The 23,898-nt window shown below is 55.6% G+C and overlaps 1 protein-coding gene across 2 annotated transcripts in view; it reads right to left on the reverse strand.

Moving 5' to 3' along the window:
- Window positions 1–4,675: 4,675 nt before the first annotated feature.
- PAIP2B (poly(A) binding protein interacting protein 2B) overlaps window positions 4,676–23,898 on the reverse strand; it is a 45,434-nt gene continuing 26,211 nt past the window's right edge. The window contains exons 2-5 of one of the 2 annotated variants that reach the window (XM_074991646.1): window positions 21,958–22,192; window positions 17,926–18,092; window positions 7,982–8,158; window positions 4,676–7,418 (exon numbers count right to left, since the gene is read on the reverse strand). In XM_074991646.1, the coding sequence (XP_074847747.1) occupies window positions 7,362–7,418; window positions 7,982–8,158; window positions 17,926–18,081 (390 nt within the window). In that variant the 5' untranslated portion in view covers window positions 18,082–18,092; window positions 21,958–22,192 and the 3' untranslated portion in view covers window positions 4,676–7,361. The remainder of the gene's footprint in view (window positions 7,419–7,981; window positions 8,159–17,925; window positions 18,093–21,957; window positions 22,193–23,898) is intronic. The other variant, XM_074991645.1, reaches the window with a different exon arrangement.

Here is a 23,898-nt window from a genome sequence, read left to right on the forward strand (position 1 = left end):
CTCTGTCTTTCTCCAGGAAGCAAAACCTGGGATTTCTTGTAGGGCTTCTCGGCCAGGTGGGCCCGGCTCGGAGCTCACATAGGAATCAGTAGGACAGCCGTGGCGAAGTGGGAACTTGCCAGCTTGTCAAAGTTCGGCTGCTCCTTTGGGCCAGCTGAGAATGTCCCAACGCTGCTCAGCCAACGTGAATTGTTGCCAGACCTTCTTGTGGGGAATCAGATCAGCCCAAGCAGCCGAGGCAGGGAAGGACAGCGGGGTACAGGGAGCAAGGGGTCAGTTGAATGAGTCGAGCAAAGGGCGCAAGACACCTGGGTTCTTGCTGTCCGGTTCTGGCCCCAGCTAGCTTTGCGAGCCTGAGCCAGTCAGCTGTAAAGTGGGGACGGTGCTTCTGTGGAACCAGCTTACGACCTGCAGAATATTCCCAGCTGCAGGCTCCTTTAGAAGCATGCGTGTTGAGCAGACTATCCCAGCGCCAGTTCAGGATTTAACTCGGCGTCTTCCAAAGGCCTCTTCCCCACCAGCAGCACAGCAGTGGACTGGATGTCGAGGGCAGAGCTCCGCCCTGGGCATGGCTGTGCTCCCAGCTGAATCGAGGCAGGGGCAGCCGGGCTCCCTGGGGTGAGATCCAGGGCTGGTGTCCAGTTGCAGCAAGGAGCCAAGAACCTGCAGGGAGCCTGGGATGATGGGGGGCCACAGGGCTCCTGGTGGGGAGATCTGGGCTCTGAGTCCAGTCGGCTGCTGTGCTTCTAGTGGGGAGCTGAGAGCCCTGGCAGCAGCCTGGGTTGGAGCAAGGAGTCAGGCTCCCCTGGAAAGTGGGGAGCTGTGGCAGCCGTCAGAGTCAGGAAGCTGGGTGGGAGACCATAGCTGGGAGCAGAGCTGAGGCATTGATTGGCAGCTCATAGCTGGAAGTAATGCAGGTCTAGACCAGGGGTCAGCAACCTTTCCGAGGCGGAGTGCTGAAAATTGACCTCTAGGTATGGTCCGAGCACTGGTGACACTTTGTAAAGTCACTAATAGTCCCACTAATAGAACCCATCGTCCATAAAGATGAAGCTGCAGAGTTACCGGTGGGGTGGCGGTCGGTAGCGTTAGCCGGTCTTTTGTTAACCCACAGGCGGCTTTGAGCCAGCTCCTGTATGCATGGGGGAGGAGGGGCCGGGCTGAGCTGCCTCCTGTCCCACTCTTGGCACCTGTGCTAGAGGGTGCTGACCCTGGTCGAAGGAGCTGCTGTTGCCCAGGGTAATATCGACAGAACCCCTGTCAACAGATTGCATCGACTCACAACTTGCTCTGTCGACAGAGACCTGCCGGACTGCGCTGCCCTCTGGTGCCAGAAACTGGAATGGCAACTCTGCGAAGAGGGCAGGCCAGCAACCGGAATCCCCCTCTGTCGACAGAAGTGTCTACACTGCGCTTTTAGCGACAATACTATGTGCAGAGCTTGTTATGCCTCAAATTTTTGAGGAATAAGACTGCCGAGGAAAATACAGGGTTCTGTTGAGAGTTTGTTGACAGAACGCTTTAAGTGTGCGTTGACACAACTCGGGGAGCGCCCAGAATGTCCCTTCTGTCGACAAAATTCTCTAGTATAGCCCCACTCCTCCTCTACTAGTGACCCGCACAGCCCTAGTGTGCCTGTAGTTTCCCTGGTAGGAAGGTACCTCACAGCTCCCACCTATGTTCCCCTGCCAAGGGCACTGATGCTAGCATAAGGCCCACGCTGGGATGAATGGTCTGATCCAGCAAAGCCAGCACAGCTCACCTGCAGGGGAAGCGCCTTTGCACGGCTGGCGTTGAACAGCAGCTCGTGCACCTGTTCTACTCACGTCAGTGTGTTCGCGTAACGCCCCCGGCCCGCCAAAGGCAATGGAGCACAGATGGGTGGAGCAGCCTGGCGCGATGGAGGTTGTTGCTGTGAAATGGACGCAATGTGTAAAAGAAATTCCGCACGAGTCTGAAGCAGGGCGGGCAGCAGGCGTCACTGCTGGGCTGGCACTGTCAGGAAGTTGTTTCCATGTGGTCCCTTGGGTAACTGACAAGGAGTTCCTGCCCTGACCCCTAGGGTGGGTTTCCCTGGAGCGGTGGGGAGGCTCTTTCAGCCCCTAGAAGACACAAGGAAAGCCATTTTATACTACAGGAAAAGTAGACACAGGTGGCCGGGGCAGGAGCTGGCACAGCTTCTAACCCAGCTGACTGGCCCTTCTGGGGTAGCTTATATGGTAGAAAAACCAGGCCCCTGCAGTGTTCCCAGTAAGGCGGGTGCTTGTATGGCCATTCTGGAGCAATTCCAGGGCTGCCCAGCTAATGAGCAACACACCCACTGGTAGGTTTCTGTTCCCCCCCACTGTGCATGGTTGCACGTGCCTTGCTGGCTGGGAAAGTTTAGCAGGACCATTGCTCTGCCGTGTGTGTGATGAATGCCTGCTGCTAAGGGAGGTCCTGGTGAAGGTCCCAAACCCCAGAAGCGCTGGGGGGAGGGGGGCGTGAATGATGCTGGAGCAGGAATAGTAACCCCAGCACCTGGCCATGAAATACAGCCTGACCCACCCAGCCAAGCTGCACTCACCAGAGCGTCTCAAGCCATCAGAGTCCCCGTTACTGCACTCATTTGCACCTCTGGCAGCCACCAAGAGCTGGAGCCAGCATGGGAGAGGCCAGGCGAACCTCTGCAAATTGCTAATGACCGACTTACAGGCTGCTTGGTACAGAGCCAACGTTCGAGCACCTGCGCCAACCTGCAGCCGTAGCCTGCTCTTGGATTTAAGGGAGACGTCCCAGGCGTTATAGAAAGAAGGAAGTGCGGAGAGCTCGGGGCGTTCCGTGGCGTAAAGAACAGCACAGCGGCAGCCCTCGCGGTGGTAGGCCCAGACCCAGACCCCTTCCCTAGGACAGCTGTGGCTAACCCTGGCTGGTAAAGCTGCTGGCTTTATTTCTAGAGGCGTTAATTCCACCAAGGCTGTTCAGTGCATTCAGACGTGTGACATTACCTGGCGCTCACACGCCTGTCGGGTGCTCTGGAGAATGGGGAGTCCCGAGCTGTCAAATTTCTCTTGTTGTGCAGGTTTAGGAAGTCAGTTGAGGGCCTCTGGCCAATTCAGCTCTGGCTACAGCAGGGCCAATTCCCCACAGGCCTTGTGCGATCAGTGGAGAGCTGCTGGGAAGGGAAGGGAAGAGGAGCAGCTGCTGGAACAGGTCAGGAGTCCCTGTGGATTGGGGCAGGGCTTCCTAACCCACATCTCCAGAGCTCAGCAGTGCACACCCCGTCCTTGTCTTAAACACTGAGCATGGCTCTCTCGGGGCAGCGTGTGGCCCAGTGACAACCACGCAGATGTCAGCAAAGCAGGTCTGAATAGGGCTGGGAGGGACAACTTCCTAACAGGAACAGAGAAGAGGTGGAAGAAGGACCCAGAAAGTGACTTGAGCGTGTCTGCTTTCACTTGTGAGCGCTGGGCACACATGACACTCCAATACAACAGCAGCAATTGACAGCCGAGAGCAGCTCTTTCCTGTCCTGTTACCCATTTATTTGCCAAGGAAGACGAAGGACTCTTGACAAACCTGCTGCTCCAAAGGAGGGGAAAAAGCACCCTCTTTTCTTCTGACATTTCTCCCATTTGCGAAAACAGACGGGAGGAAATCCCGGAACAAACAGCAGCACTAAGCCAGCTGCTGGAGGACGCACTGTCTGTTACTGAATCTAAGAAGGGTTTAAATACACCGCTGGCTGCAGGCTGAAGTCGCAGAGGGGGGGTGCTCTGCTGTCTTACGCTGAGGCAAGAGGTAAATGGGTAAGACATTTTCCTACCCTGGAAAACAAACCTCAGTCCCTTTTTCTGAAGAGCCCAGGGTTAAAGGGCTGTGGGTGTCACCCAGAGCTACCTGCAGCCTGAGATCCAGTCCTGGCCAAGCCTTCGCGGGGGTGGGGGGGGAACCTGAATCTGCAGGGCTCCTGGGAGGACACTAAAAGGCAGGTGCTTAATCTTTACTCATTCTCGTGGCTCGTCTCTGACCTCTGTGCAATATACCCACAGTCCCTGCATGGGGAGCACCAGGCCTGGGCCCAGGAGCCCAGCAGCCACGACATCAAGGCCAAAATAATCTAAGGGTCATAGAAGGAAGGGGAGAGCTGAAGCCTGAGCCTGGCTGACCTGGTGGGGGGCTGCACCATGTAACTTGCCTTTGCAGGCCCCCTGGGGCATGGGGCCAGGACCACTGCCCTGTGCCCCATGCTCTAATGCCAGCCCTGCACCTGTGACCTCCCCACACCCATCCCACCCCTGGGGGGGAAATGCTGCTTTATGGGGACGGAGGGGCCAACTGGCGTAGGGCAGCTGGCTGCTGCCAAGGCAGGGGGCACGGCGGAGGAGACACACAGCATCCCCAGCGGGGAGCTTTGCTACCTATGTTAAGGCAGTGGGGGGACACTGTGCTTCAATGTGCCATGCCCCAGGGATGGGCAGTGGGGAGCAAATGCCACTTCCAACAGCACAACCCTCCACTCCACGGCTTACAGAATCGGGGCCCCCGCTCCCCCTCTGCCCCGACTGCACACAGCTCACCACGCTGCACTGCCAGCTTGGCAGCGCCCTTTGCAGAGTGTGGATTTGTGACTTCATAGAACAAGTCACCGCAGGGCATCTGCAGCTGGGGAGGTCTGGCTGGAGCGGCTGCTAGAAAGAGTGACGTACCATACTCCAAAAGGGTGGTTTTTAATAACGCATCGGCTTACAAATGGCCAGCCCGGCCTCCACAACTGTTCCACACGCGTCAGAAAGCGGCCACAGCAGGCAGAGGTGGGGGGAGAATGGAGAACTCAGCCAGGGATACCGAAGAAGTTTGACCTGTATGCCCACCTGTAACACTCCCGCACTCGGAGGCGCCCCGGTCTATCACGGCAGCAGAATCCACTGTCCAACGCTGTTCCAGCGAGCAGCCAGGTCGGCACGTTGGTGTTCCTGTACCGCAGCCCATCCTGAGCCAGAGCCGTGACGATGGGCGCACTCTGGCTCCAGGTGGCAGAGAAGCCCCTCTCCAAGGGGGGCAACAGACGCAGGCACTGAAAACAAAAGCTGCACCCGAGCCTAGGAGGCCACACCAGAACCAGCCCCAAGCCTTGCACTGGGTAACAGTAATCCTGCTGGTCACTGCAGACTTCAGGACAACTCCGGCGTCAGCCACCTGTGATCCAGGGGGTGGGGGGGTGAATTTTGCAAGGGAGTTTAGTGCTGGTTTTAGCCACAGAAACTGGATTTCTCTGTTTCGTCCCAGAGCAGGGCTCACACACAGAGCAAGGATGCACGCTGCCCCGGGCCCCGGGCCACAACCCTGCCCTCTGGGGTAGTCATGCTCCACGAAGCCTCCTTCCGGGCTCGCCAACACCGCAGCCAGCTGGTGTCCTGGAATTCGCAGTGGGACCGGGCCAGGGAGCAGTCACTTGATTCCCTCCCCACCAGGCCAGGTGAGAGCTGAGGGGCTCCAGGATCCCCGCTATCTACGGGAGAAGTTTGAAGAGATGATAGAATAAGCTGCAGCCGGGGGGAGAGATGCAAACCTGGTCACAGGCGGACAGTGGGAGTTTGTGGCTTGGGCCTACCCACTGCAGTGGATGGGGACAGAGCGAAGAAGCTCCGTCTGCTTCACCAATGCCAGACGTAGGGGAAAAAAAAGGCGTCAACCCGGCCCCTTGCTGGGAGACAGCTGGGTCCCGCTGGCACCAAGGCCCCTGACCCTGGAGCCAACAACCTCCCAGAAGATGGGTGAAAGCCCCAGGCTACGGGGGCTCTGCTCTGCCTGGATTCCAGCCTCCTGCTGCAAGAGGAACCAGCTCCAGCTTGGCCCAGAGGAGAGGGGTTCCAGGAGCACGTCCCTTCCACATGGAGCTCGACAGGCTGTTTACCAGCTCGTCTTCAAACCCCTGCTATCCCCTCCCGCCCAGGGCTGGGTCCTGCCGGCTCTCCCTCAGCCCCTAGGTATTGCCCCGTGCTGCCCCCTCGCCTCCATGCTGCAGGTTCCCCACCCACCTCCATGACCCAGCAAGCCACCTGACTGATGCGGGGCAGTCGGCTTCCCCTGTCCCCTCAAGACCCATCGGAGGAGGGAAAAGCTTTTCCTGGCACAGGAGGTTCCTGGTCTGACCATAGCTCAGCAGCTTTGGACAAGACAGCGACTCCAGGCTTTTAGCCACTGAATGCCTGGGCGCCTGAGTGCTGCTGCTGAGGGACACCCAAGCCCATACGGGTTAAATCTTGAGCCCTGGGGACCATTCCTGAACACTGGCCAACCAGCCGGGCAAGGTCCCCTGCCCCCAGCCAGTTCCTGCAGATCGCCTGGGGCTCTGGTTGTTTGCAAACGTTTCCTGCTGGCCGGGAGAAAGTGACCACCAGCAGCCCCAGCACATTCTTGAGAGACACCTGGGCACGCCCAGGGAGCCGACAGACCCCTCTCCAAATAGGGCCTGCCCTTACGAGCCGCTGAGTAGCTTTCTCCAAGGGGACCACAGCACCTTGCAAGACAGGGCCCATGGGGAGCGCGCCAGATGTGTCTGGATTTCTCCCCCGCCCCGAGGCGGCTTTGCCGTCTGAGCCGGAACACGACCCCGCCCACCCCCCGAGCCATCCAGCAGCGTTCCCTTGGGGGGGAGGAGTTCCGCCAAATGGGGCACTTTGCTTGGTGAGCGGTAAGCAGCAGACACTGGTGGTCTCAGGGGGGCGGCCCACAGTGCTGAGTGAGCCTGAGGACCAGACGCCATTCTGCAGAAAGCCGCTTCCCCGACGAGCACTTGGCCTCTTGCCGAGCTGATCGCCGAGCGTGAGAACTTCCCCCCGGGGAGTAGGCCAGGCTCCTCCGGACGGGCAGGGAGGCACCAGCCTAGTGCTCAGCCTACACTGAGGGAGGGCACCAGTCGGGGCTGCGCGGGGAGCTGGAAACCCAGCAGGGTGTCAAGTCAGTCTCGTTACACGGCAGCGTTTCGAAAGTCCCAGCTGGCTGGAAACAGGACGTGCCCCACTCGGGATCCTGCCCAGGGCCCACCCTTCCTCCTGGCCCTCTGCGAATGGCAGCACAGCAGCCGCTTTAAAAATGGGCCTGGGGAGCTGGTTCGAAGCACACACTCAGATGTCCCATGCGTGCAGCAGCAGGTGCCAGAGAAGCCCCCAGGGCTGCGAGTCCCAGAAAGCACCTGCCCAAACTAGAGATGCGCTAAAGGAAAAATAAAAAGGCAGCCGAGAAGCTTACAGAGCGCGATTCCCCTGCGGCACGGTGACTCCCTTCGCAGGCCCAGGTCGCCTCTCGCCTGGACCCTCGCCCACCCCCCTCTCCCGCTCCAGAGCCAGGGACGGTCTGTGCAGAGTTCGCCAGAAGGGTCAGTACTTCACTCCGGGCACAAACTCCTTCGCGTCGGGGTTCAAGTTGCTTTTGCTCTGAAACAGAGAAAAGGAAGGAGACGGCTCATTCCTCTGTCCATGCGTTTCTCCCCCTCTCCCACCCCGGCCGGCTGGAGAGCCACAGGGGGGAACCAGAGACTCCAGCTCTGGCGCACAGCCTCCGACCTGGTCCCATGCACAGCAGCTCCAGTTCTGTTGCTCCCCTCCCAACAAAGGGGGCGACGGCACACAGGGGACCGGAGAAGGGCGGGCTGTGTTCAGACCTGACCCAAATCAGAGACTTGGGGCTGGGGCTGGGGCTGTGGGTAGCGCCCAAGGATACAGCTGGGAGCGCCTACCAAGCTGGGACCGTTACTCCTGGCCTGCTGGACCATCCTGGAAGGACATGGGGTTCTTCCCTCCCACCAAGGGGATGTATCCTCACTGGACGCTGCACGCAACACCCACCAACAGCAGTGGGTGTCACACAAAGGCAAAGTAACTCCACCCATGAGAGGTGCTCTGCCATCATTGGTGCTTCCCACCCCGAGATGGGGCCCTGCTGGGGTGGGGGAATCCCGAGGGACCGTACCGCCCACAACACTGTCCTGCATCTTTACCAAAATGTCCTCTGAACTGCAGCTGTCCACCACCGCGAGGCCATTCAGCTGCTGCTGCAGCTGCCCGATGCCCTGGGGCAGGTCACGCGATGGAATGAACCAGTCCTGGTCCTCTTCATCCAGCATCTCCTGGAAACAGCGATCGAGGAAGTCCTGCTCCTGCAGCTCCTCCTCCACCTGCCCGGCAAGGGGGGGAAGATGCGTCAGGGCCGAGTCACCAGCCACCTGAGTGCCCAAGGTGTTCAGCACAGTGCATGCGCCCGTGGGCGGGACAAGGTGACCACAACGGTACCACCAGGCCTTGGCATTGATGAATGACAGTGCGTCTCCCTTGTCGGGCAGGGCACATGGCAGCAGCAGAGCCAGGCCACATTCACCCCGCCAGAGCGACGGCTCTCGCGGGCTAAGCCCTGGCCAGGCTGAACGCAGGTTCTAAGCACCTGTGAATATTAAACTCTGCGGTTTACTAGCTGGCCAAAGCCCACCGACCAGGTTAATGACGGAGCCAGAAAGGGACCCCAGGTGTCCAGGCCGAGTCGTGTGTAGACACAGCTCTTTGGGTGCAGAGAGCGCATGAAAGGGGCTGTAACTGGCAAGCAGCCGCCGGCTCAGAGGGCACAGTAGCACCATCTACCTCCACCCGCCAGCACATGGTGACTGTGTCGGGTGTGTCCTAGCAGCGCTGCTCTCAGTACGCATGGAACGGCAGCCCACAAACGAGAGGGCTGTGCCAGTGCAGGGGGGTGTAATGCGCCTGGACCTCCCAGGAGAAAGCCCAAAGCAGCAGGCTTTGGCCAAGTCACTTCATCAGGCCCCAGAGTTCTAAGGGTAACACTGACTGACCAGGTCACCGGCCCCAGGGATTGAACCTGCAATTGTAGGTAGCTCTACTGCATGAGCTAAAGGCCACCTGGCTCTGCTCTACAGCCTCACCCGAGAGGCTTCACTCATCCTAGTATGAGGTCTCAGCCCCTCTGGGTATTCCATGCTTCCCTGGGCTGCAGGAGCACATCCCAAGCTTCTGAGGCCATCCCACAGTTCATCACAGACAAGCCCCCAATTGTAACACCAACAGAGCCAAATCACCGGCACCAGGAATTGAACCTGTGATCATAGGGGCTAAAGCCCTGTGCTCTACCGCAGGAGCTAAAGGCCAGCCAGCTCTCAAGCAGAGACTTCACTCACCCCAGTATGAGGGCTCAGCGCCTCTGGCTACTACATAAGGTTCGGGCCTGAGCAGCTGGCCTGGCTCTCCAAAGGCTCTAAGGACCCGCAGGGCAGTGGGGTACCCGCTGCTGCTCCGGGCTTCTCCCTGTGCTGCAGAGAAGCCCACATGGCCCAGATTTGGGACTCTCCACAAGAACGAGTGCCCAGCTGGCGCAGGATGACCCTGCAGCTATACCTGCGAGCACCCAGGTGGTCCCCCTGGCTAACTGATGCTGGAACAGCTGGGCTAGAAAGCACCTGCTTGACCAAGAAGAGGGTGGGGGGAGCAAAGCCACTGGAGGCCCAGAAGCTGCTGCAGGCTGGAAGGAGCGCACAGGAGGGCTCAGAGCGCAGGGTGTGACCCAGACAACTGCTAGGTCCCCAGGTACAAAGACCAGTGGCGCAGCTCGTCAGCTGCCTCCAGAATCCTGAGGGAAACCAGCGTCCAGGGAAGGAATGAAGGAGAGAGGCCGGCAAGGAGCCAGCCCTGGGGAGCCGAGAGGACTCCAGGGGGATGTCCTGGGGCAGGGCAACTGGAGGGAGCTGCCAGAGTCTCTGCAGGAGGCAGACGGCATGGGCAACCCAGGTGCAGAAGGAGCAGTTGGTCTGCCTGGTGCGGGGAGAGGAGGGTTTGTTCGTGCCAGCGCTTGGACCTTTCTTTGTCAGGCTGGAAGGGGCTGACGGCCAACCCACAAGGACCCAGCGAGAGGCAAGAAGTCAGCAGGAGACGCTGGTGACCAGTGCGCCTGACCGAGGGGCGCTACAGGTGCAGATACACTGTCCTCCAGGCCCTCTGCTCAGCTCCAGGGGCCGGGGGACAGCCGAGTCACACAGAAGTGACAAGAGCCACCGCAGAAGTAGCTCAGCTGTCGCTTTTGGTGTCACCCCCCAGGCAGTTCAGGCCCACTGAGCATGCAGGGAAGGAGTGAGACTCCAGGGGCCGGAGTCTTTCCTGGGAGCTTTTCAGACATGACCATAAAATCACTTGTTAAACCCCACCCAGCAATGTGGCAAAGCCAACACACGGGGGCAGGCTAGTCCTGCTGTGTGCACTCAGGAGAAGAGAGAACTGCTCCACCAGGGCTCAAACTCTCCAACCCAGCCGGATGGGGGCGGGTGGCTGAAGGTCTAAAGCAGACACCCTCCAGCCAAAACAGGAGCTGAGGCCAATCAGTACAACTGAGGAGAGTCAAAACCAGGAGCCAGGAAGATTTCCACAGCAGCAAAGTGGCCACACACCCCACAGGCTGTTACAAGTGTGACGCTGTTGCAAAAAAAGCAAACATGATTCTGGGAGGCATTAACAGGTGTGTTGTGAGCAAGACACGAGGAGTCATTCTCCCGCTCTGCTCTGCGCTGGTGAGGCCTCGGCTGGAGTATCGTGTCCAGTTCCGGGCACCCCATTTCAAGAAAGATGTGAAGAAATTGGAGAGGGTCCAGAAAAGAGCAACAAGAATGATCAAAGGTCTAGAGAACATGAGCTGTGAGGGAAGACTGAAAAAGACTTGGGCTTGTTTAGTTTGGAAAAGAGAAGATTGAGAGGGGACATGATAGTGGTTTTCAGGTATCTAAAAGGGTGTCATGAGGAAGAGGGAGAAAACTTGTTCTTGGCCTCTGAGGATAGAATAAGGGGCAATGGACTTAAACTGCAGCAAGGGAGGTTTAGGTTGGACATTAGGAAAAACCTCCTAACTATCAGGCTGGTCAAACACTGGAATAAATTGCCTAGGGAGGTTGTGGAATCTCCATTGCTGGAGATACTGAAGAATAGGTTAGATAAATGTCTATCAGGGATGGTCTAGACAGTACCTGGTACTGCCATGAGGGCAGGGGCTGGACTCAATGACCTCTTGAGGTCCCCTCCAGTCCTAGTAGTCCATGGTTCTATTCAGGCTGAATCTCTCTAGTCCAGAACTGTCTCCCTGGCAACATCCATAACCCAGCATGAGTTGAGTTAGCCGAACGACCACTTAGCATGGGTGTGGCCAAGTTTCCCACGGTCCCATAAAGTTTGTTCCCAGCCCCCAGTCCTGGCTCTCAGTGTTCTGTGCTGTTAGCTGCAATTTACCCCTCAATGTCTTCTAAGAGTCCAGTAAGCTGTGGAAGTGTTGGTCACGTGCTAAGCAATATTGACCTCCTGTGGTCCAGCAAATTCTCCCATCTGGCACCAGTCAGGTCCCGCAGGTTCAGGCTGTACTTGGTGAGCAGGCACAGCAAGTTACAGTAACTCAACCAGCCATAACACTAAGGGAACCGCCGGCCTGCCTGGCCCTCGGTCTCGTGGGCCGCCTTGCTTTTGCCAACGTGCAGTGCAGGAGCCTGGCCCTGGGGAAATGAACACAGGCCATGCAGCGATCATCCCGTGGAGAAGGGCTTCCAGCCCTAAGCTGGTTTCCCAGAGGAGACAGCTCTGTAATCCACTGCTGATCCCACGCACATTCCTGGCTGCACAGGATGGTTTCACTGGAGCGACACGCCCTGTCTCCAGCTGGCAGCTTGCCCGGGGCGACTGGCACAGGGCTGCCGTAGGCTGGGATATCTGACCCCCCAGGGAATGGAAAAGACAGAGACCTGTTCCGTAACTGCTGCTCTTTGAGATGTTCCTCTTGTCTGTGCCCCAATAGGTCCACATGCAGCTTTCCCCTAGCAGCACCCACAGAGGAGTGCCTCCAGCAACCCCCCCGCCCCACATGGCACCCCTCTGGCAAGGTGCGCATGCCCCCCTCAAGCACTGTAACAAGGACGGGGCAAGAGGAGCCCTCACCCCAGGTGCAGCATAAGCAAGGGCACAGCTCCAGTAAATTACAAAGCCCTCTCTGCCGATTGCCTGTGCTGGTTCTAGCCCCAGCCTGGATGGGCAGCTTCCAGGAGCTAAGGGGTTAACCCCCCTCTCCCATGCTGCAGGGCTCTGTGCCCAGCTCTGGGAGGGAGCAGGACTGGTCTGCTCTGCACAGCCAGGGTTGGGCTTCATCAGTGCATAGGGCCAGGTCCAGCCCTTTCTTTGGTCAGGGGTCTGCAACCTGTGGCTATTTCCAGACTTCTTGGTGGCTCCCGCTCCTATAATTGCAAAGTTTAGAACACCCTCCTGATTGTTTATCAATGGTGAATGTCTAAAAGCCCCAGAATGAACAACTCATCTCTACATAGCAAACGAGCTGGGATCTCCACACGCTGGTTAACTCCGCCTAGCGCCCTCCAGAGAGAGAGGTGGTTCGGGTGCGAAAGTCAGGAAGACGGTGGTCCAAACCCACACACACGAAGTGCAAGGAAAGAGAAGATGTAAAATGTCTGTGAACGTCCTGCCGTAAACCTGTATTGCATTACAAATCATTGCCCGTGGGCTGTTCTTAGAACAGGGGTTACAATAAGTAGAGGTTGACATTATTTATTAAGGACTGTCTCTTAGTCACATGCATGGCGGCTCTTGAATTATTGAGGTGTTTTTTTTACTGAATTGGAAAAAAAAAATGGCTCTTCTTGCTATTTTGGTTGCCAACCCCAGCCTTTGCTAGTTTGGTGTCCGCTCTTACAGGGGAAATAAGATCTCTGGAGTTTTTTTTAAAGCTCATTATTTTCCGACGGGTTTGCCGTGCTAAAGGCACGTAAAGTAACGTTGTAAGTCTTGGAATTACTGTCATTTATTACATGTTCCTTTATATGGGTTTAACAATCACATATTTGTTTTTAATTATCTCCTTAAAATATGTTACTAACATTATAGAAAATATATTTGTTATATTACCATAACAATTAACAATTTGTGATTTTTCTTGGAGTAAAGAAATAAAAATTAGCAAACTAGTGACAGTTTTTAATGGGGGGGGGGCACGTAAATAATATTTTGTCACGCATGCCAAAATTCCTAGTTACAGCTCTGTCTCCCCTGCACCCGCAGTTCCTTCACACTGGATGCACCGACAGCAGGGAAGGACAAGGTGTGGAAAGGACACGAGCAACTCGTCTCAAAGAACACCAGTTATGGACCAGATCACTGACTCTTCATGTGCTTGCTCAGGCCCACTCCAGAGCCAGCGATGCCCAGCGACTGCTTCGCTGAATCCCACGTCGTCCAGTTTGGAGAGATGATGGTGCAGGGAACATGCGCATGGATGACCACGTAGGCACCCTACGGCTGTCCTGGATCAGAACCCGGGCCAGGAACGCTGCTGACGAGGCCTGTGCCGTTCCGTGAGCCCTCACGAGAGGAGGCTGCATGGGACCTCCAGCCAGGCTGTAGCAAGCACGTAAATACAAAGTGATCTGGCTAGAGATCCTCTGGGAAGACACTGGCTGGCCCTTCCTGTGTTCAGGAGATAAACAGCTGGGTGGACTTCTGGATGGTCTACTCTGGTCCAGGGAGAAGGCCAGGCCCTACTGCACATCCAGTGAGTGAAGAGGCCTCTTCTCATTAAAGGGCGGCAGCCGGGGACAGAGAGCAGCAGGAAGGTGTCCCCGTTCAAAGCGGAGGCCTGTCATTACCCTCAGACGGGCGAGAGCGGAGCTGGTTCTTGCCCTTATGAAAGACTGTGATAGCTCCAGGGTGAGGGCCTGACGCTCCAAAATGCGCCCAGCTGACACTACTGCCGCAAGGCGACCTTCAAAGCACGTATTCAGGGGCACACAGCCAGCAGTTTGAATGGGGGGCCTGGGTGCCTAGAAAGGATGAAGTTCATATCCTAGGGTAGAAATGGGGGAATCTGACTAGGGATAAAAAGACGTTCCCGCCCCTCGGGGAACCCGGCCATCAGGCTGTGGGAGAATATCATGTGCCCTGACTCTGGGGGATGGACTACGGTAAATATGTGGACAGACTGTGCAATGGGGTTTGTTGCAAGGAAAGGTTCCAGGATTAGTATTTCTGGGGTATGGACAGCAAACCGGACAATCTATAGATTCAGGTAGGAGCCTGGCCCCTGCAGGCTGAGCAAATGGCACCTCCACCAACCCCACCGATCCATTCAGGGCTTTGCATTTTTCCTGCAGACACTGGCACCTTGCAGCTGAGGCTGTCCTTGGAGGGAGACCCAGCCAAGGTGGCCCGGCAGAGGATGGTGCTTTTCCCTGTGCTGCAGCAGGGCTGGCTGTGTGGTGAGGAGGAGACACTTGTGGAGTACACTATTTCGGAGGGCTAAGAGCAGCGGAGCGGAACATGTCTGGGCACACTGCGGGCCCCAGCATGTAGAGGTGGGGTGTGTTGCAGGGAACCCAGCAACAGCGCTGAGAACACGCCAGTGCAGATGGGAGCAGCGATACTAGCAGAGTCGGTACCTGTAGCCAGCATGTATCCTGGTGCTCAGCCAGGTGCAGAGACAGGACTTGCTCAATTTTACTACCTGCTCACGACAGATGAGCTCACAGAGTCTCTGGGCATTGCTGACCAGCAAATCTGCTCTCCTGCCTGACACAGCCAGAGGATTTCTCTGAATTAAATCCAGCAAGAACGGGAGCCGGGCCTTCCCGACCTGACTGAAGGGCTGCTAGCAATGGAGAATCCACCACAGTCCTTGGGCAGTTTTTCTACAGGTTAACTGCCCTGGCTGCTGAAAAGGGTTCCTACTGGGGAGGGTCCACAGGCATTACATCTCCACCGATCCCTTCACAGCTTGTTCTAGCTGCTCCTGGTACAGATCCTGCATCTTCTCCCCTACCGCCAGAGCCCTCTGCTCCCTGTGCTGGCCCTGGGGAATGCGGGCTCTCCAGGGCGGGCACAGTCTTTGCCTGGGGACAGGCCCACTGCTGGAACAGCTTCGGTTGGACAGCGACGAGGAGTGAGGACGCCCGGCTATTGCCGCCCACGAGAAACTCACATTCCAGGAAACGGCAAGGTAGAGGGCGACAGCCGCTCCGGGAAAGGACTCAACCTGATTCTAGGGATGAGTCACCCAGCTGGGGCTGCCACTGGCTGGCTGGGGCTCAGCCTGCAGGGGGACAGAAAAGGGAATGGGCTCTTAACAGCCTTTCCATGGGGTACGGCTAATCAGGAAACAGGGCCAAGCCCAGCCAAGGAGAATCCCATTCACGGCAGTGGCCTGACCCACAGCGATGGGCTCCATTACTCTCCTCTTTGGATGACACAGGGCTGGTTCCAATCTCCATGGCTGACCTGAGCCTGGGATCCAACTCAGTGTGGTTCCCCCACCTCCATAACTATCAGGACTAGCCCTCAGTCAGAGGAACCTCACAGGGGCCAGCTAAAGCCAGCTGAGCTCCCCTGCTCCTGCGAATGGGTTGGGCTCCCTGGGGGGCAGTGAGGTACAGGTAGGGTTTCCCTCACTATCTGACTGAGGAGTCCCAAGCAACTGGACTATGTTCAACAGCTGAACAGATCCTCTGCGTTCACCCTGGACTGGCTTTTGTCCCACCTCTCCCTCTCCAGTTTACACACCGAGCATTGCCTCCCCTCTGCAGCTGGAGCAGGCTCCCAGCCGGCGCCATGAGGGAGGGAGGGAGAGAGAGATAGCTCAGTGGTTTGAGCATTGGCCTGTTAAACCTGGGGTTGTGAGCTCAATCCTTGAGGGGCCCATTTAGGGATCTGGGGCAAACAGTTTAAAAAATAAATAAATCTGTCAAGGCTGATGGTGATTATTGGCCCTGCTGTGAGGACTGGACAACCTCTCAAGGTCCCTTCCAGCTGCACAAGACAGGAGAGAGAGACATGAGGCTCTTTGCACTCTGCTTAACAAGGCTTGTGAGCACCTTCCCCCAAGCCAGAACTCCGCAAGCCCTCTAATTAGCCTGACATGTTCCCACCCGCATGGCTGCTCCTGGGCAGCAGCTCCAGCTAGTCACATGCCACCTGGGAAGTTAAAAACCCCCAAACGCAGGGGCCAGAAGTTAGTGATGACTGCTGCAGAGTTTGGCGTGGTGAGGGCCAGGCTCCACACTGCTGGGGTTTGCACCATGGGAACCAGCGTAACCATTACCAGACAGAGAGCTGCTGCTGAGAACAGAGACGGCTGAAGATCCCGGTTGGGGGAGTGGAGGGAGGCATGGCCTCCAGCTGATCACTCCTGCCCTTGTCCAGAATAACCCACACCCACATAAACACACGAGAGGGCCAGGGGGGAATTTCAGGGAAGCAGCAGGAGTCTGTCCGCTGTCCCTGGCAGGCAAGCGTCAGGTTTCCTGCCCATGGCAGGCACGTGCTCAGCCAATGGGACGGCCAGAGGCAGCACGCTCCTTCCCCACCCACTCAAGCAGACTCAGTCTCTTCCAGCAAGAGGTGGGTGCGGCTTCCCTGCCACATCACACCAGCCTGGCAACGGGATCAGCCTGTGTGCTGGGAAGGGGGAGACTGCCTAAAAACCAAGGCCTGTGCCCCACTTGTTACCCTCTAGGCACAAGCTTCAAAGAGATGCAGGACAAGGTGCCTCGCCCAGGAGAGTCCCTCAGAGGTTCAATCATCACAGAGTATTTTGTGGACAATTAACTCTCTCCTTCCAAACCGGCTGCTGCTCAAGCTTGCAGCAAATGGCTTCGCAGGTTATCGCACCAACACAGGGCAGACCTCCACCCACTGGCAGGCAACTGCGGCAAGGGCCAAGCTTTGACCAGGATAGGGTCCTGCGGCCTATGAAACTGTGATTTTATCACCTTCAGCAACAGTCATGAAACATTTTTTCAAACCAAATTTTAATCCAAGGACGGGAAACACGTGGCTCGTGGGCTGGATCGGGCCCAGGCTTGATTGGATCTGAGCTGCACAGTTTGGGCAGGCCCCTTGCAGGGGTGCAAGCTGCAGCAGGTGCTCCGGTCTGACAGGGGAACTGGGAGACCACTGCCAATGGGCACAGGATATCCTGCATCACCCAGAGTGGTGTAGAGTCACATGTGACCACCTGCCCCCCCACCCCCCCAGATCCGTGCCAGGTAGCGGCCCCTATCTCCCACCCCCTCCCACAACCACACCTCAGCCCCCTCCTGTGCACTGACCCCCACATTGCCGAGCCCACCCCAGAGCCTGCAGGGAGGGGGCCCAAGATCGACTAGCACCAGTCTGCCTCGGCGCTGGGGTGGCACTTGAGGGTAGAGGTAAAGGGCCTGAGGCTTGTGGGTTTTGTTTTCCTCCCTGGGGGGTGTCAGCAAGGTGGGGTTTTAGTTTGTTCCAGGGGTGGTTTGCTTTGCACTAGCACGTGGCCCCCAGCTGATCGTTCTGGGGGTTGGTGCAGGGCCCCCACCCGACAAAGGTTCCTCCCCTCTGTTTTCAGGTAAGGACATTCAGAAACTGACAGGGTTTGGGCAACTGCCTGTGAAATGGGTTCATTATCACTCGAGGGCTCTTTCCCAGGCTCCATGTGCCGCTGAGAGCTCAAGCCAGCTTTGCCCCCACGTTAAACAGCCCCTCCAGAGGAAGCAGGGCTACAGAGCAGGCAGATGGGTGGAGATCAGACCCAGCAGTGCCCCAAATCCCTGGCTCCCCTATTGCACAGGCTGCCATGGGTAAGGATAGCTCCATCTGTTACTCAAGTCATGAATCCGCTGCCTGGGGTGATGCTGCTGGAGGTGACCCCAGATGGGGCTGGGGGGGACGCCGTACGTTTTTGGAGCCCCACTCCAGCCTGGGTTCTCCAAACGGGGCATGCAGGAACCAGCTTGCCCTTCCCCCAAACTTTGCCCTCCCTTCGTGCCCCTGGGCTCATGGGGGGGTGGGGGGGAGAACAGGAGCACGCTGGCACTTCTCTGCTCATCCCGACCCAAGTGCAGACCCAACTGAGCCCTCCCTGGTCTCCTTCACTCACCTGCCTGTCGAAATCCTCTTCGTTCTCCATCCACATGTACTCCGCAAAGGGGTTGTTGTCCTTTTCATCGTGCCCGTTCACGACCTGCTCCTCGCTGGACTTCACGCTGGTGGTGGTCGTCGTCGTCGTCGTACTGGCAATGTCAGAACCATTCATCCTTACTGGACCTGGGGGGAGGGAGAATCAGGAGGCAGTGACAGGCCAGGATTCCCACCCCCTCCTTTACGCCAACCGGGAGCTACAAAGGAGGGCCGCGTGCAGCTCCCAGGCCTCGAGCCAAGCACCCTGTGGAAGCATCGTATGGTCTGATCCCAGAGACCAGGAACTCCCCCCAGGTGTAAGGAGCCTCACACTTGTTTTATTACTCTGGCATGCACTCCTTCCCCCAGGGTGGCTGGGCAAGGCCAAGGAAGTTAGGCATCTGTCAGCGTTTAAGTAAGAACAGTCGTATTGGGCCAGACCAAAGGCCCACCTAGCCCCGTGTCCCGTCTTCCAACAGCAGCCAGTGCCAGCTGCCTCAAAGGGAATGAAAAGAACAGACCTTCAAGTGATCCCTCCCCTGTTGCCTAGTCGCAGCTTCTGGCAACCAGAGGCTAAGGGCACCCTGCCAGCCTGTCCTGGCTAACAGGCAGCAATGGACCTATCCTCCAGAACTGGTTTTCATTTTTTTAAACCCTGTTACAGTATTGGACTTCACAACATCCTGTGGCAAAGGAGTTCCACAAGCTGCCTGTGTGTTGTGTGAAGAAATACTTCCTTTTGTTTTAAACCTGCTACCTATTAATTCCATTTGGTGACACACCCACACACACCCTGGTTCTTGCATTAGGAGGAGCAGATTACTCTTTATTCATTTTCTCCAAACCTATCATGATCTTCTTGGCCTCTACCACATCCTCCCCTTAGTCATCTCTTTTCCAAGCTGAAAAGTCCCAGTCTTACAATCTCTTCCCCTATGGCAGCTGTTCCACACCCCTAATCATTTTTGTTGCCCTTTTCTAAAAACTTTTTCCAATGCTCAGATATCTTTTTGAGATCTAGCAACCACATCTGCACGCAGTACTCCAGATGTGGGCGTACCAGGGATTTATGAAGAGGCAATAAGACATTCTCTGTCTATCTCCTTCTTAATGATCCCAACATACTGTCTGCGTTTTTGACTGCTGCAGCCCATTTAGCGGACATTTTCAGAGAACTATCCACAACGCCAAGCTCTCTCTTCTGAGTAGCAACAGCTAATATAGTCCCTGTCCTTTTGTATGTATACTTAGGATTGATTACATTGTCCAATATGCATTCACTTTGCTTTTATCAACACAACGTCACCTGCCCTTATGCTTCCCCATCACCTAGTTATGGGTGATCCTTTTTAAGTTCTGTATCCTCTGCTCTGAACTTGACTATCTTGAAGAGTTTTGCCACCTGCTTACTCCTTTTTCCAGCTCATTTATGAATCTAGTGAATAGGGTTGGTCCCAGTACAGACCCTTGGAGGACACTTTACTTACCTCTCTCCATTCTGAAAACTGACCATTTATTCCTACTCTTTGTTTCCTGCCTCTTCACCAGTTACCAGTCCAGAAGACCTTCCCTCCTGTCCCATGACAACTGACTTCGCTTACATATTTTCTATCCAATTACCTGATGCAGATGCAGCACATGCTGACTGCCAGGGACTTTCTGCCAGCAGGGTAACCACCTCCCCCAACAACATCAGCTCTGCTGACAGAAGCTCTGACCAGCACCTTTGTTTGTACATAGGTGGGCGTGTGGTGGGGCCAGGGTTCACCAGTTGAGGATGTCACTGGAAGGAGGGGCTTTACACACATGGCCAGCCTAGCTATGCTGACAACTTTGTAGCATAGACCTGACCTTAATTACTCACCTAGAACCACAGTCAGCGGCAGGGCTTGGAAGGGAAGCCAGATCTGGAATTCCTGGCCCTTATCATCCCATCTGTTTTACAAATGGAAAACTAACTGCCATTGGAACGTTTAAACACAGGAACACTCTGGAGTTAAAGATTCAGATGTTCTTCACATTTATCCACACTGCCCCACATCCGATTCCTGCTGAGCCAGTTCATCACACAGGACGTACGATATAGACAAGTATCAGAGAGGTGGCTGTGTTAGTCTGTATCTTCAAAAACAACAAGAAGTCCTGTGGCACCTTATAGACTAACATATTTTGGAGCATGAGCTTTTGCAGCGGGTCTTTGCCACAAAAGCTGATGCTCCAAAAATATGTTACTCTATAAAGGTGCCACAGGACTTTTTGTTGCTATAGACAAGCTATTATTGCAACGTGAGCCTTCGGTGCAAACGGACCCAATTTTACTTTCTTGCCTGTACTACTTCTTAAATGGATTCATGAGGCCGTACTGGCCTCTCCCCCCACAGGAAGGGATGTTTACGGTGACATAACAGGTGCCAATGTCCAAGGTGGCTACAAACCAGTGCTATGCCCATTCACAATCCCTTGCCTAGAGCCATGATCCCCAGTCTGTGTATGTGACAAAAGAAAACCACCAACCAGTCAATGACTCAAGCCTCCAGAAATTCTGAGCTGCAGCTTAAGTGTCATGAGATTTTTCTTAAAACAGGTTTTTATTCTTTTTCCTCTGTACCCTTCTGGGTTCTCAGCCTGTCAGGAGGCACTTGGGTCCGGTTCTTAAACTATCGCCTATAACCATGAGATCTAGGAACTTTTTTACATGAAAGCTAAGACACAGTCCCACGACTTCTGGAGCTTTGATAACTACCAATATCATGAGACCAGAAATGTAAAATAATTATATCAGTGACCATGTGGCCAATAAAACTCTACCAGTTACACACACAAACAGCTAACCAGGGCTCCAGGGGCATGGAGGGATGCCCCTATACCCAGGCTACAGCTGCTGGCCTCAAGCCTGAAGCTCTGCTGCCACCAGCCTCTCGCTGCACTCAGGGTCCTGGCTGCTGACTCTGTCCCTGGGGCTCTGCTGCTGGTGGGCTCCCAGATATGCGCAGGGCTCCAGATGCTGGTCCTGGGCCTTGGGCACTGTTGGGGGCTAGCAGACAGGTGGTAACCCGGGGGAACCCCAGCTGCAGGGCCAGCTGGCAGGACCCTAGGCATCAGCTTATTGGTTGACCGGATGAACTCTTACAACCCTACACAAGACATGCCAGAACTGCATGAGGCAACTCACATCCCTTTAAATCTCTACAGGAGACGGAGGGGGAAGGTGTGGGACAAGGTGGAGCAGGCTGTACAGCGAAGAATACTATTAAAAATTAAACCCCACAAACGAGTACAACGTGTCTGGCTGTTCCGTCTTCCCTCGTGTTTTGGGCAGCTCCAGCTCTGGCAGAGGTCAGCTTGCAAGGCAGAAGGCAGGGGAAGATGAGTTATTCGACACCAACCCATTCACTCCTCTGACCGCACCCACAAAAGGCCTCCTTGCAAAGCACCCTCCCTGCAGCCCCCCCCCACAGCCACGTGGAATCCTCCCTCCAGCAGCTTGAATCTGGATCACGGCTGGCGTTTAGCAGCCGACCGCCCCAGCCTCCCTTCTCCAGCCCACGCTTCCCACAGCTGCTGGGGTTCTGCAATACGCATTTGGCACAGGCCACTTTGTGGGAGGAGGGGAAGAAGCCACATTTCCTGGAGGGGAACAAGGCTCAAAATACCTCCCCGTTATTTACTTGGTAGAGAACTAGACTCGCTGGACAGAAGTGGGTCCAAACCATATGGGGGCGGAGGGAGAGAGAGAGACCCGAAGCCCAGCTCCCCTGCTGCTGGGCTATCTCCTGCAGATCCTCACTGGTGGCTCCACCTTTGAGCTCAGTCCCTGGCTTGCAGAGGACTGACGTGAAGCTCCAGGCCCACCCTTCAGCAGCAGGAAATAAGGATCTTTCCCGACATGGGAGGGAGGCCAAACCACCCCCACGAACACCTCTTTGCTGCTTTCAAGTTGCCCTCAAGCAGAAGCAGAAATCAGCTTGTTTTGTGGCTACCTACAGTACCATGAACTGGAGTGGAAACTAACCAGAATCTTGTCAAGGAGCAGCAGCAAGGGCCCTGGGGCTATCTGCAGACTCTGGAAAACCACGTTGCAGCAGGTCCCGCCAGCCAAGACACCAAAGAGCTGTGCTTTGACAACAATGAACGCTGAAGTGCTGCAGACGTTAATGGGCCTCTTCCTTCCACGGCACGTTCCCCAAGCAGGTGGTGGGCAAAGCCTGGGGGAAGGTGGAGGTAGTGCAGAGAAGGTGGGAAGAGCGCTGTGGGGCAGAGAGGTGAGGGGATGATTAGAGCACTGGGGCAGAGCAGGGCCAGGACCATGCTGAAGTTTCAAAACAATAGCGTTTTCCTCCCGTTTAAGCAGGCCAACTCAGCCTTCTCACGTCTTTGCTGAGATGAGCAAACAAGAGGTGTACATAGGCAAAGCTGAGTTGCAGCAGCCCCTGCAGCGTTAAAGCACTGGGAGAGGGTGCTGCTCACTAACCCTATCCAGCGCAAATCCTTCGGATGCAAACTCAAGGGCGTGGCAGGGACACTGATCTGACTGGCACAGAGGTTTGAGGTCTGTGCCAGGAGGAGCTGTACTTGTAAATGCAGAGACTGGGGCGATTACAGCTGCAGCACAAATATCAAGCACCCCCCAAAATAAAACGAAACACAGGCCAGCCTCCCCCATCCACGCACACCTTGACAGTGTCCATGATCTGTGCTAGGCATAAAGCCCAGCCTCTCCCCTCGGTGCAGCTTGACTCATGCCCAGCAGAGCTCTGCAGCAGTCCCATCGCTTCAACTTGGCTTTTGAGAACCAAACATGAGCTCACCAGGAAACCAAGGGCTGCCCGAAGAACTGTCTGCAGAGAAATGGGGGCACACTGAACCCCAACGAGGCAAGGAGCAGGAGGGACACCAAGCCAGGAGCTATGAGGCTCAGCATAAGCCAGGAACTTTGAATTGCATTGGAGAGAAGCAAGCTAGCAAGGGAGTTCCCCAAAACATCTGCAAAACTAATTGACTGCTCTCCTTCAAGCTCTCCTCTGTTTGGAAGCTTGCAAAGAAACTGATGCTGTACTCGGACCACTCGCTGCCTGTCATGCTGACCAACGCCGGCTTGCTGTTTACTTCTGTTCATGTGTGTGACAAAGTCCCTTGGGGCAGAGACTGGTTTTCATTCTGTTTGTACAGCACCTGGCACGAAGGGGCAACGACATGCGTTCTTAAGCGTTACGGTAATACAACATAAGAACATAAGAATGGCCATACTGGGTCAGACCAAAGGTCCATCCAGCCCAGCATCCCATCTGCCGACGGTGGCCAATGCCAGGTGCCCCAGAGAAGGAGAACAGAAGACAATGATCAAGTGATTTATCTCCTGCCATCCATCTCCTGCCCTTGTTATGAAGGCTAGGGCACCATACTTTACCCCTGGCTAATAGCCATTTATGGACCTAACCTGCAAAAAATTTATCAAGCTCTTTTTTAAACCCTAATAGAGTCCTGGCCTTCACAGCCTCCTCGGGCAAGGAGTTCCACAGGTTGACTGTGCGCTGTGTGAAGAAAAATTTCCTTTTATTAGTTTTGAACCTACTACCCATCAATTTCATTTGGTGTCCCCTAGTTCTTGTATTATGGGAAAAGGTAAATAATTTTTCTATATTCACTTTCTCCACACCATTCATGATTTTATATACCTCTATCATATCGCCCCTCAATCGCCTCTTTTCCAGACTGAAAAGTCCCAGTCTCTCTAGCCTCTCCCCATATGGGACCCGTTCCAAGCCCCTAATCATCTTAGTCACCCTTTTCTGAACCTTTTCTAATGCCAATATATCTTTTTTGAGGTGAGGAGACCACATCTGCACGCAGTACTCGAGATGTGGGGGTACCATAGTTTTATATAGGGGAAGTATGATATCTTTTGTCTTATTAGCGATCCCTTTTTCAATAATTCCTAACATCCTATTTGCCT

This window comes from Carettochelys insculpta, chromosome 4 (assembly GCF_033958435.1).
Source record: "Carettochelys insculpta isolate YL-2023 chromosome 4, ASM3395843v1, whole genome shotgun sequence".
Taxonomy (NCBI): Eukaryota; Metazoa; Chordata; order Testudines; family Carettochelyidae; genus Carettochelys; species Carettochelys insculpta.